Source organism: Rhipicephalus microplus, chromosome 2 (genome assembly GCF_043290135.1).
Source record: "Rhipicephalus microplus isolate Deutch F79 chromosome 2, USDA_Rmic, whole genome shotgun sequence".
NCBI lineage: Eukaryota > Metazoa > Arthropoda > Arachnida > Ixodida > Ixodidae > Rhipicephalus > Rhipicephalus microplus.
Window position 1 is genome coordinate 209,634,999 of NC_134701.1, and position 13,239 is coordinate 209,648,237.

General features: G+C 42.7%; 1 protein-coding gene across 1 annotated transcript in view; it reads left to right on the forward strand.

Annotated features, from left to right (window-relative positions):
- Etf-QO (electron transfer flavoprotein-ubiquinone oxidoreductase) overlaps positions 1-13,239 on the forward strand; it is a 38,666-nt gene that overhangs the window by 20,043 nt on the left and 5,384 nt on the right. The window contains exons 6-11 of the mRNA XM_037421624.2: positions 537-655; positions 1,752-1,829; positions 3,618-3,830; positions 7,296-7,514; positions 9,484-9,649; positions 11,734-11,916. Of these exons, the coding sequence (XP_037277521.2) occupies positions 537-655; positions 1,752-1,829; positions 3,618-3,830; positions 7,296-7,514; positions 9,484-9,649; positions 11,734-11,916 (978 nt within the window). The remainder of the gene's footprint in view (positions 1-536; positions 656-1,751; positions 1,830-3,617; positions 3,831-7,295; positions 7,515-9,483; positions 9,650-11,733; positions 11,917-13,239) is intronic.

The following is a 13,239-nucleotide window of genomic DNA, read 5'->3' on the forward strand; positions in this document are numbered from 1 at the left end:
TGGCTGCTAAAGATTGGCTCTGATATAAGTGTTTGAGAAAAAATATTGCGCTGTTACGACACGAAGTCTAGAGGCAGAAAACCAAAGTGTGTGCAAACCTAAACTTTTGCAATTCAACCCTTAGGTACTGTTCTGTTGCCTATGTGTCCAGTGTCCTGCTTTCAAATCTTGCATGCTGTAAATGCAATTGAAAATTCTTACTTACAGAGTTGTTAGAAATTTCCATCTTACTTTCAGTCGAACAATTTCTTGGAAATATTGTTTCACTCACTATCGGCAGTATGACTTTGCAACACGCACAGGAGAAATGTCTGTGCCGTATTTGCACCAGATTTTCTCACCAACACGAATGAAAATTGTAGGAAACATGAGATGCTGATGTTTTTACTGAAAAACTATGTTTTGTTTCTGTGCCAAATGTTGTGGGTGTTTTTGGGTCACTGTTGTGCTCGTAAAAGCCAACGTTGTGCCTTTGGTTCACAGTGTCCCTGTCTCAACAGTTCCCTGCATTTTATGTTTCCTGTTGTGCTACACAGGTCTGCCAATGTATAATCATGGAAACTACATTGTAAGGCTTGGAAACGTGGTGGCATGGCTTGGTGAACAAGCGGAGGCGATGGGTGTTGAAATCTACCCCGGATACGGTGCCCAGGAGGTGCTTTCTGCCATTTCTTTTTCTGGCGTTGAGTGGTACACTTTACAACAGTTTGAACATTTTCACTTTTATATTCTGCTTTTATTGTCACGTACAATCCAAGAATATGCATGCGTTGTGTTCTCCATTAGGGTAGGGGTCTTTTGAATCATTTCTGCCCTGCCACGGTGGTCTAGTGGCTAAGGTACTCAGCTGCTGACCCGCATGTCGCGGGATCAAACCCCGGCTGTGGTAGCTGCATTTCCGATGGAGGCGGAAATGTAGGCCTGTGTACTCAGATATGGGTGCACGTTAAAGAATCCCAGGTGGTCAAAATTTCTGGAGCCCTCCACTACGGCATCTCTCATAACCAAATGGTGATTTTGGGACGTTAAACCCCACAAATCAATCAATCAATTGAATCATCCCTCCAGATGTTTCCAACTCCCTCGTTCTGAAGCCCTTATGATAAGAACACAGTGTAAAGATAAGAGATTAGGGACTGCCTTCTCCCCTCTTTTTTTCCCCCTTTTTTGCCTGTGCACATGCCTATGATTCCAAGCTCCTCAGAAACAGGATTGCCCTGTGGTACAATTAAAGCTTGCGTAGTGTTGTCGTTGTGCATTTTGCACACTTTAAAAAAAGCAGGTAACCTGCTTTGGCTTGTTTTGCCAATTTTGGTCCATGTGAATTAAAGTCATGGGTAGATAAAATAAACTTAATCCTTCTGCTCTATTTTCTTGGCGAATCAGTTGTGCTGATTCTCATAATGACTTTTGGAGGGGCTCTGGACTAGGACAAATTTTTATATGCATTTCTTAAACGAATAGCCGTTCTTACTGAGAAATGCATGCAAATATTCTTGTACCCTCACATTACAAACACGTGGTTGACGATCCTTCCTTCTCACTGGCATCTTGCACAGTACAAATGTTGGTTATAAACATTTCAGTAACTATTTGTTACAGTGATTTTACTATCACATGCAGTTACATTACACTCCCTGTAAGTTAAAATCTCTTGAATAGAATCGCTGCTTTGGTCATGTTGTCTTTGTCACGTCTTTCACGGATTGGCTGAAAGACTTTTGAAGTGCCGACTCAACCTATGTCCGCAGGTGGTGTACCACGACGACGGCAGCGTCAAAGGTATTGCAACAAACGATGTCGGCATAGCAAAGGATGGCTCGCCAAAGGTATGTATACTGTGCGCTCTGAAGTACAGCACTGTTAGGATAACAGAATCCACTAGTTTTAGTCCTAGAACACCACTTCTCTTCATGGGCATACTTTCAGTATCATGTCAGGGCCTGAAAGGGTGCTAAAAACGATTTTGAGACTCCTCAAACAAGACATTTTTAATTACCGTGGTGTACACCTGTGGTTCTCAGGCATGGATGTGTTGGGGACCCCTTGTGGACTAGTTCAAGTGAGGGGGGACCCCTTGCAGCAAAGGAAAGGGAGGGGGAGCAGTACGTACGGTAGGTAAATTATCACAACTGGAGCGTGAAACAGGCGTTTTTTCTTGATACCAAAAACATCGAACAAACTTGCCACATCACTTCATTTTGACCAGTTTATAAATACGTGGCACAGTCAAGCTTGAACTGAGTTGCATATGCAGGCAAGTTCAACTTGTTTGGGTGTTTACTTTGAGTCAAGAACGAACTAAACTCCAAAAAATGTAAAAAAAAAAAGCGGTTGAGGGTTTCGCGGATCACGAAAGTGGCTTCGTGGACCCCCATTAGAGAACCACTGGTGTACATTATCATTGCTTTCCACAAACCGGAGGCAGATGATGCATATAAATGATTTTAGCTTGACGTTGAAGTTTTAGTCGTCCAGCAACTGCAAGCCGCAGTGGACATATCACGACAAGTCAATACTGTTTACTGGGTTTGTGAAATCTGTGTTCTGCATGCTGCCTGAATTGCAGAAGTCTCTGCCAGAGAGTCTGAACCATCATTGTTTACATGAACCATGTGCAACTGACAGTGAACTGACAGCTGTTGCTAGTAGTATGTCAAGAGTTCAAACCTTCCTGTAACGTCAGACTTGTGTTGACGCTACACTTTAAAGCCACTCCCTGGATATCGAAACCGAAATTGCTGTTTTAAGTTTTGCAGTAATAAAATATATTCAGTGCATTCCCAAGCACTATGGCACTCTTCTTAGAGTTCTCGACGCCAGCGTTATTATTTACAGCAACAAACTGAAAATATTTAGAATTTGTCGGTAATTCTTTTAACTCCTTAATTTGCTGCCTGTTACAATTAAATGAAATGTCGCTTCCATTTGCCTCTGCTAGTTATTATTGCCTAATAAATACTCTTGTTGGTATATCTCTAGTTCGAAAAAGCGGCTGGTTGAAAGTTCTGTCTGTATTTGAGCTTCTTTAAGGATAAGTTATTGCTGAATGTTTAGGTTTGCACAGTACCTGGCAAATGACAGTTTGTAGTATCCTTGTTGACAGGGGGCCTACAATCTGCAGATTCTCCATGCTTTTCACCTATTGCTGTTTTCTGGATTATGAAACAAGAACCCCCTGTGATATTTTGCCAGTAGTGTTACTATTGAAGAGCTGTGAAGTGCATATATTCAGGGACTTTATTCTATTTATTCACTACTAGGGCCCTTCACAATTTAAGAGAAGTGAATAGTAATAGCAGTAATACTAATAAGTCACAGTTCCAATCTAACATTTAAGAGTTGACGGTGATATCAAAATCTTTGACATTTGTACAAAGTAAGATTCATAGCTTTATCAAGAATATAATCGAGCTGGCATTTCGGCGAGCTCACGCTCACTTTTTCTCTATATCAACAAAGACAGAAGGAAAACAGTGTGAAAGAATAAATGAAAATTACTGTAAATCTATGGTAAAAGCATTTTCCTAAAATTGCTTGCAAAGTGGAAACACCTCAACCGCAGTTTCCGCATGTAGGCACAGCGTTTCACCCTTCCCCATCCTGTTGACGTACAGGAAAATTTCGAGCGAGGCATGGAGCTGCACGCCAAATGCACCATCTTTGCCGAGGGCTGCCACGGGAGTTTGGCGAAGCAGCTGTTCAAGCGCTTCAATTTGCGTAAGGACTGCGAGCCACAGACGTACGGTTTGGGGCTCAAAGAGCTGTGGGAGGTGGACCCGGCCAAGCACCAACCGGGCCTCGTCATGCATAGCATCGGCTGGCCGCTTGTGAGTATGGTTCCTTGGCAGGACTTGTCAGAACACGGGGATACTGTTCGATGGGCATGGTCAAATAATGTGACCCTTTAAATATTTCAATGAATATTTCAGTTGTCAAATCCACTTCTGCACGAATTTAAGTTATTCTGAATGAATTAATAGAAGCATGTTCTTTCACATGTAACCTACGTGAACAGATGGTCTCACTGAAACTTGTGGGCAATATGGTGTGAAACCACTTATCCAGCGGAAAAGTGTTAATTACAGTCGCCGACTGATAATTCAAACTCCACGGGGAACGTACGTGAGTCCGAATCATCGAATGTCTGAAAAAACGAATGCATCAGAAAAAAATACTTTATTGACGCTTCACTGACTTGGTGGCCGGAAAAAGCTAACAATGCATTGTTGCTCGCACTTTCGTTTATGTGCAACGAAGTCCGTCTGTACTTCCGCCAGTGTGGTATGCTTGCTGTAGGACCACTGGTGGGACGACGAAAGAATTGCGAGGGCTTGAGATTTCGAGACAGGTCCGCATGTGATGGCTCCGGAGCACACGGTGTGTCTTCAGCTTCACAGTCGGAATCACTGTTTTGGGAGTTGCAGGATCTGCTCAGTTAAGTCATTGTCACTCACTTGGGCACACGGCGACACAGTACTGACGATGCTTGGGAAGTCTTCAAACGTAACTGCATCAGGAATCGGCACATCGCAGCCTCGTAGGTCGTTAATAACGTCTGCACCTGAGCTCGTTGTGCTGTGCGGCAGGTCTGGCTTTTCAGTTGCATTGTCAGGTTCTTGAACTCTCGAAACATTGAACTCTCGGGCAGCTTCGACTTGTGGGGGACAACTGGGCACTTGCAGAATGACAGCAACTTTCTTTGCCATGGTTAGCATTGTGTATGTCTGCTGCGTTTTGTTGTTGGCGCGGCCTTTGGCGCTGGCTGTGAGGGCACCGTTGGTGACATTTAACACAGATCTTTTGGGACAGCAGAGTGCAAAGTAAAGTAGGCCTCAACACCAAACCGAACGTGCTTAGAACAGCAGAACGCTGTACAGCAGACACGACAGAATAGCGCTGATAGCAGTACAGCGCCATAACAGCGCAGGGATACCGAAACTGGAACATAGGATGTTCACGGTGTCGATATGACCTCTCACAGTTGAGGAGTGCCTCCAAGATTGGCATTTCCTATTATAAAGCTGTGGGGCAATTGAAGTAAAGCCTTATTAATCACCAGTTTGCTTTCGTTTTTCATCTCTGAAGCCATACTTTATGTGCTATGAGTACTAGAGGAGATAATGGCTGCTGATTTGGTGTGCGTGCCAGTTTCGGACATGATCTAGATTATTGAATGCAGATCTGGCAGCTGTTTGAAATATCGTTCATCTTTACACATTAGTTCTATGGGGCCATCGGCAGTGCCGCACGACTGTTCAAATTACCGGGCACGTCCGTATTACCGGTGTCTGATTTATCAGTCGGGGACTGTATCTCTAGCTCAATAATTTTTTTGTAAGCTTGAAACTGTGCTATACGGGCTTATACAAGCTAAGTGTAGTAAATTTTACAATGTAGGAGATCTTACCACTTACTTTAACCTTGCACCCTACTGCTATTCAAATTTTGATACTATTCAAACTTGCTTACACTTCACTTCCAACCTAAAAGTGGCACTAGCACACGCCTAACTACAATTTTTAAAAATGCATAGCAAGTTATTCAGGTCATGATAAAAATGCTCATTTCTCTTTGTATTTATAATGTGCAATATTATACTACTGGAGCTATTCAATTCAATACTATCAGGCCAAATCAATATTTTCTTCAAGCTTGCTTAGAACCTTATATTTATTATTTTCCAATCTTTACTGTTTTTCAAGTGGTTCAGTAGGCACCGCATGTAACCAGAAAAAAATATGCCAAATTTCAAATATATTGTTATATCTGCATAATATATATATATGTTCAAATTGAAATAAAGAATGTGCAATCGTCATTCTTTTGATTCAAAGAGAAGTTGAAGCATCTATGAATAGTAACAGGATTTTATTTTTGGCAGAGTGGAAGGGATAACCTGTGAAATACGTTGTGTTTTGTAGTTTTCTACACTTAGAACATATAAGCCAGTATGAAAAACGTTTAAACTTGAAAAATGAAGAGTGCACGTGAGTGTAATACATATGGAACCCAGATATAATGAATTATTGGTCAGTACAAAGTATATAGATACAGTGTAGAAAATATATTATGCCGTCTGGGTTTAGATGGCATTTATTCAGCCGAAGGACTCAGCAGCAAATGGGCAGTCTGTGACATAGCGCGCACACACCCGATGATCAGATTAGAACAGAGACCCAAATAAATGATGATGATGATGATGATAATGTATAGATGTGAAGAAGTGCATAACGAATGCCCACAGTATATTTGTAACAAATTTTTTGATGAACTGAAGTATTTTCATGGCAGTTGTGACTTTGTTGTAATAAGGTTCGAGTGTATATGTTTATTTGATCATTTCAAATATTATGAAATTTCGAATATTTTAAATTAGTGTTGAAGCTAGTTCAAATAATTTAATATTCGTTCGAATAATCGAAGTGCTCGAATATTCGCACATGCCTACTTCACATGTTTCTTTTTGCGGTAGCATTCGCATAGACTGAAAGTGACTCGTGTGTGTGCTCTATAACAGTCACTCATTAAACGTCACTGACCACGAATCTTCATTCCGTGCCATGCACACAATGCTGCCACTTGAAATACTAACTGCGAAGCAGCATTTAAAGGTAAAACAAGGGGGGCATGACTCGTGAAGTGAAAATGACAAGCTGTCTCACTTTTGGTACTTTAAAGAGTGCAGGGGAGATGCACTGCTTGATGATGCTGACCGACGAGGGGAGTGCGTCTGCTTTGGCAGTGAAGCTTTCCTGTTCTGAAGGATCAGTAATGGGATGGTTCGACTCCTGCAACAAACTAATTTGAAGAATTTTTGGTAAAACTTCCCTGTCCTGCTGGTCTAGTGGCTTACGTACTCGGCTGCTGACCCGCAGGTCACGGGATCGAATCCCGGCTGTGGCGGCTGCATTTTCGATGGAGGCAGAAATGTTGTGGGCCCGTGTGCTCAAACTTGTGTGCACATTAAAGAACCCCAAGTGGTCAAAACTTCCGGAGCCCTCCACTACGACATCTCTCGTAATCATATGGTAGTTTTGGGACGTTAAACCCCACATATCAATCAATGTTCGGTAGAACTTTCTCTAGAAAGCGCATTACAACGCTCAGTGCATAACTCAAATTTGCAGCGAGACCCAGACGAATGTTCTTGAAATAAAATATTGCACTCATTTTTGTGGCTGCCGTTGTAGTGAGGTCTGACTGTAAGAAAATAAAACAGGTTACTTTTGCACATGCTAATTGTTGCATCAACAACCCTTCTGCAATTGAAATGTTCTTTTGCCTTCTTCCAGCACAAGGACATATACGGAGGGTCATTTATGTACCACCTCGACGAAGGTGCACCCCTGGTGTCCATAGGCTTCGTGGTCGGCTTGGATTATCACAATCCATTCCTCAGCCCGTACCAAGAGTTCCAGCGGTACAAGACACACCCCCACATACGCAACATACTCGAAGGGGGCAAGCGCATTGGCTATGGGGCAAGGGCACTCAATGAAGGGGGCCTGCAGGTGCGTCTTCTTACTCATGTTGGAGCCTTGCGTGCCGCATGGAGGCATAAGTGTTGTTTTTGTGCCATTTTTATTTGTCTTGTGTATTTTCTTGGGTATGTGCATTATAGCAATATGAAGTACTCGTAGCGGTGGTCTAGTGGTCATGGTACTCGACTGCTGACCCGAAGGCCACGAGATCAAATCTCAGCAGCAGCAGCAGCTGCATTTTGATTGAGGCAGAATGCTACAGGCCTGTGCAGTTAATTTAGAGACACGTTAAAGAACACACGATGATCGAAATTTTCGAAGCCCTCCACTGCGACGCCCCTCTCAACAATACTGTGGTTTTGAAATGTAAAACTCATAGCAATTTGAGCGTTGTTATAACCATTGGCCGGGATTGGCATTGTACACCAGCCTTTATTTTCAGTACAATGCGATTCACAGTCGCTACTGAAATTGGGACCCAGGTATCTGCTAAGCATAGGTACTTTTGCCAATGCTGCAAGTTTGGCTAATATTTGACGGCAGTGTAGAAATGAGCTACATAGTTGATGTGTGTACTCTAACTTAGCTTCTTTGAGTGCGAAATGAAAATTAGAGGCACAAGATGTAAGGCTGAGCATGTTTTATAATCTCGAGGACTCCCTCTACTGGTATATTGCCTGTGGTGTTTTGTTGTGGAGCACAAAGCTGCGACCTTGATTGCCATTCATTTTTGCCTATTGTCAGTGGGGGCTGAATGTTAGAAGTGTGTGTAACTTTGTGAACTTTTGTGAATTCCAAGGGGATTCAAACATATTTGCCAGACCAGGCCACTTCTTACTAGATACATCACTGCAGACCCTTTAGTCATGTTACATCATGCGATATTGTTTGCATGTTTTTTGCAATGGTGATACTAATTTTAACCGACTTTTATGGTTAGTGCCAATAGCAATGATACCTGTACATACCAATCATTCTTGTTTTTTCACCCAATAAAACTTCCCTGCTGTTGATGGGCACTAGTGTTTCTAAAGTCTTATTTTTTCTCAACCTCACTAAACTGTGTAAATTTGTCTAATGTTTTTGCCAAAAACATTTCTCAGTGCAAAACATAGAGCCTCTAGTAGCACAAAGATGCCTGAGTGGTGTGGGAGATGGCTGTAAACCGACTGTAAATAGGCAGCCTAAGAGAGTTGCTGCACAGAGTTACAAAGAGTTCAGAAAACTATTCTTGCATGTTGATTGTATCTGTGCATCGCCTTAAAACGTCTTTAGTTGCCACAAGAAAAAATGAGTTTGATTTCAGTGGCATTTTATATGTGGTGCTCTTGCCATATTTGAAGGGACCCTGCAATACCTTTTCATATAATTATCAAATGGCTTCGTTAAAGGAGCTTATTGCCTCACGAATTTACTGCTGAAAAAAATGTTTACAATCTATCCAGTACGACTGGAGTTACAAGTATATTTGGTGCACACTTCTGGCACTTTCTTTCTCCTTTCGTACCAGCGAGAGTGCTCAAAGCTATACAGGAGAAGTGGAGGGATGAAAGAGGGCAAGACGATATGTCCGTTAGTCGGTGTGCGTCATGATCTCAAGCACTTTCTTTTCCCTTTTTTCTTCGCACGCGCGGCTTACCTTCAGTGTGGTCGAGAGCCCGCATGCGGGCACGTTGCGGCTTCCCGCAGCAGCCGCGGCAACCATGCAGCTCATGATTCCCAAATCAGCCAATGACTCTGGATCTTGGGCTTATGAAATAATTTGGCGAAATGAGAGGGAGTGATTTTTGGCCAATTAATTGTGAATTTCAGGCAGTGTGCTGTGTTATAGTTTCTGGCTGACGTGTTCTCAGGAGCCTCAGCTAACAATAGCAAGTGTATTCTGACCTTGTTGAAAAGGTCTCGCAGGGCCTCCTTAAAGTAACATTCTGGTAAAGCAAACATACTTTGTGTACTAGCTTCTTTTGGCTCTGACACTGCATGACATGCGACATTGCAGAGCATCCCGAAATTAACATTCCCTGGTGGTTGCCTGGTTGGCTGCAGCCCTGGCTTCATGAATGTGCCCAAGGTGAAGGGCACCCACAATGCCATGCGCAGTGCCATGCTTGCAGCTGAAGCCGTGTTTGAAACTTTGACAGGAGAGAATGCTTCCCCAACCAAAGGCGAGTGCTTTCATGCTTTCAAGCACGATTTGCTGTTGCGCAAGAATCCAGAGACTCGCAATTGACCTTGGCCCGCCTTGGCTAAAGAAGACAGTCACGGAAGCTGCATGAATTTAATGCACGGCAGAGAGTGCTTTGGGCTACTGGGCTCGAAAGACGTCCTGGGCCTCTGCTGGCCAACCGCCATCATTAGTCGCTGCCTGTCTTAATAATATCGTTGACGGCTTCTGTTTACCACCTGCCTACTCATTCATGGTTGTGTCAGCTGAGTTCCTTCAGTAAGAGCAGGTTTTTTTTATGAATTTCTTATTATGCATGCGTGCAAATTAAATTAGCTGGCATTCTGGCATTCTGTTACAAAACAGACCTTCAGCTCTCACGTGCTTATTTTGTGGTGTGAATAGCCACCAGCACCAAGAGTTGCTGTACATGCGACCTTTAGGTAGTAGAGTTGCAGAAATGTTTACCATCTTGTCTGGCTAGCAACCGCAGCTATGTGGCAAAGCAGCACTGTTTTTGTAGGCTGCATGCCCGTGTGTCACTGATAGACATGTTTGGCCTGTTGCCAAAAAGCTATAATGTTCTATGTGTCAACATGTTAATGATGACTAGTGTCAGTCTAGCTCACTGCAGTGCAGGTGTCGGGAAATACAAAAATTCTGCTGAGCATCAGCTTTCTACACAATGTTTTGTTGCTAGTGGCACTTGAATAACACACGGGCATTTCCACTACCTCAAGTACAGTGCAGTAGGCTCCCATTAGATGGAACCTGAAGGGACCGAAAAAGTATGTTCCATTTAACAGGAGTTATGTTTACTGGGAGATGAAAAAAGGACGCACAATACTAGTATGAAACCAATCCTATGGGAGGCATTTGTTCCATTTAAACAGCAGTTCTGTTTAACAGATTTCTATATACCGAGAGTCTACTGTAACTGCTACCACTGACATGGCGGAAATTTGAGGCAAACATAGCTGTCAAAAAGCGAACGAGGAAACATGGGAGAAATCCAGAGAGAGGAGCTCTTCCATCAATTACTGGTACCCCATGAGTAGGGCTCTGTGTTTTCAAAGTTAATTTTTCTTGAATTTCAAAGGATGTTCTTTGGAGTTTGTTCTTGGCAGAAATTTGGTGTTCATTGGAGCTTACTTTTGGCATATTTCCAATTCTTTAAAGTTAGGGGCTTAATTTTGAATTATTTTTATAGTTTAATACTTTAGCATGAAGATATTGGAACACACGAAGCATAATTTAATACCTCTAATGCACACACACTCGAATGCCTAAATACAAAGCCCCTACGTTTGGGAGTATTACACCCTTAAGCTTCTTTGCAATAGATGCAAGCGTACTTTATGAGGTCCGTAAATTTAATGTCGTCTGGCTTGTCCCAGTGCCACTGGGGGCTATATCAACATGTTGTCTTGCACTCCCTAGTAGCTACGTAAATTGACATCTCGCACTCTGTGCACCTCAAACCCTATGTTAAATATGCGATATTTGCTATCTACAAGATACTGCTAATGTAAAGTAAAGGTTAGATTGTCCATATTGCCCGATATATTAATGATTGCATAGAACATGCCCAATAAAGGGCATAACAGGGTCATGTTGGTCGTCGAAACTAGAATTCTTGGGATAAATTCAAATTGTGAAAACTTTTACCGTCAAGTGTTTCTCAGAATTTTTGGACTTATCTGAAAACGGACCTCTAATGGTCACGAAATTGCCGAAGTTGTCTCTTAAAATTGCCGTCGCTGATAGGAATAGTGGCTCTTCCATCAAGACTAGGCACTCCAACGATGTCATGTCTCTCTTATGTGAAAGTTTCTGTTTCTCTTCAAAACAAGTGTTTGGGGTAAGTCTGTGCTATATGTAGAATCACTGAGCAAGCTTAATGTTGTAACCTCACTGCAGAGTCCTTGATTTCTTGTTTGCCTCGCAATTCGCGTGTAAAATTTAAGTACGATAGGTCGACTTAAAATTGTGCAAATACGGCAGCTATGTAAATTCCTTGTCATCTCTTTATAAAGACTTGATGAGTTCATTTGCATAGTTTCACAAGTACATTCTGGCGCCCAGGTTTGGAACCGAGCAGCTACGAGCAGAAGATACGCAACAGTCCAGTGTGGAAGGAGCTGTACTCAGTGCGGAATATTCGGCCTTCCTTCAACACTGCTCTGGGCGTTTACGGCTCGGTCTTATACACGGGTATCTTTTATTTCCTTTGCCGAGGCAAGGAGCCCTGGACCCTGCACCACAAAGGTAATCTTACTAACTAATAAATTGTACCCCTTTCTTGTCAGTTAGCTTTTGCTTCATTATGTTATCTGAAGTTGACGTAGCTTTAGTTATATGTGAACCTCTATGTAACAGTGACAGACATGATGAATATCAAATGTACGCTCATACCTTGATATAACGAACCTGGATATAACAAAACATATGTAATTTAACAATACTCTTGCAATAGCTATAATGTTTGAAATTTACCTGTACAGTCGAACCTCGCTACAATGAAACTCATGGGGCGCAAAAAATATTGCGTTTAGGCGAGAATTTTATTCTAGTGAAATAAAGAAAATATAGCTGATCTGAGCTAGCAAAACAAAGGAACGTTTATTCATAAAATTAAAAAAGTGTCCGCTGCTTCCTATTTTTTTCCAGCAGCGTCACGATGCGATTCACAGTCATGCATAGTGAGGCCATGGTGAAAACCACGCTGAAACAATGCCTACAACCACTTTCGTGAACATACCAAACAGTTGCATTAACATATTACACCAGCAGCTGTCCGCTAACACATTACACCAGCAGCTGTCCGCTAACACATTACACCAGCAGCTGTCCGCCGTCGAAGTGTATCCGACAAAGCCGAGATGGAGGCAGGGTATGTGTAGCGGTAACTTTTGCCTTATTATATGCCATTCTTATCATTCATCACTCGCGGCTAGCTGATTTGGTTGATAATACGGAGGAACAGCCGCTCTAATAAGAGCGGCTGGCCAGTGTGGTACCTTGCTTGTAATGCAAGGTACCACACTGGCCAAGGCGAGAATAAGATGATAAACATTGGAATCAGAGAAGGCATCGCTCCGCGTTTGCACCCAGCAGCTGCGGCAGCTGCATGAAGAAAACCATGAACTGAGGGACTGAGCTTCAGCTTCAGATCGTCTTAGGCTCGAAAGCAAGCCGGTGGCAAAAGCAGGGCCTGACAGCGCAGTCTCTATGCCATTGCTATCGAGCAATGGCGGCGCCCATGCTTGCTGAACAGTGGCAGTTTCTCGTGGTGCCAACGCGTGTTTTAGACTTCGCCGACGTATTTTCATGTTCTGAAAAGGCATCAAAATTTTAAAGATTGGGTTTCCTCTATAGCAATAAGTATCTGAACCTGGAATTGCATCGTTATTTTCGCTGAAGCGGGTCTGCAGAAAAAAAAGTGTTCATTGTGGCGACAAAGTTATGCATTGACTCCTATGAACTGCTGACGGAGAACCGTGAAATTTTTGTTGTCGCGGAAATTTTGTTGAAGTGGCGTTTGTTGAAGCGGCGTTCGTTGCAGCGGGGTTCGACTGTATAACAAATTTT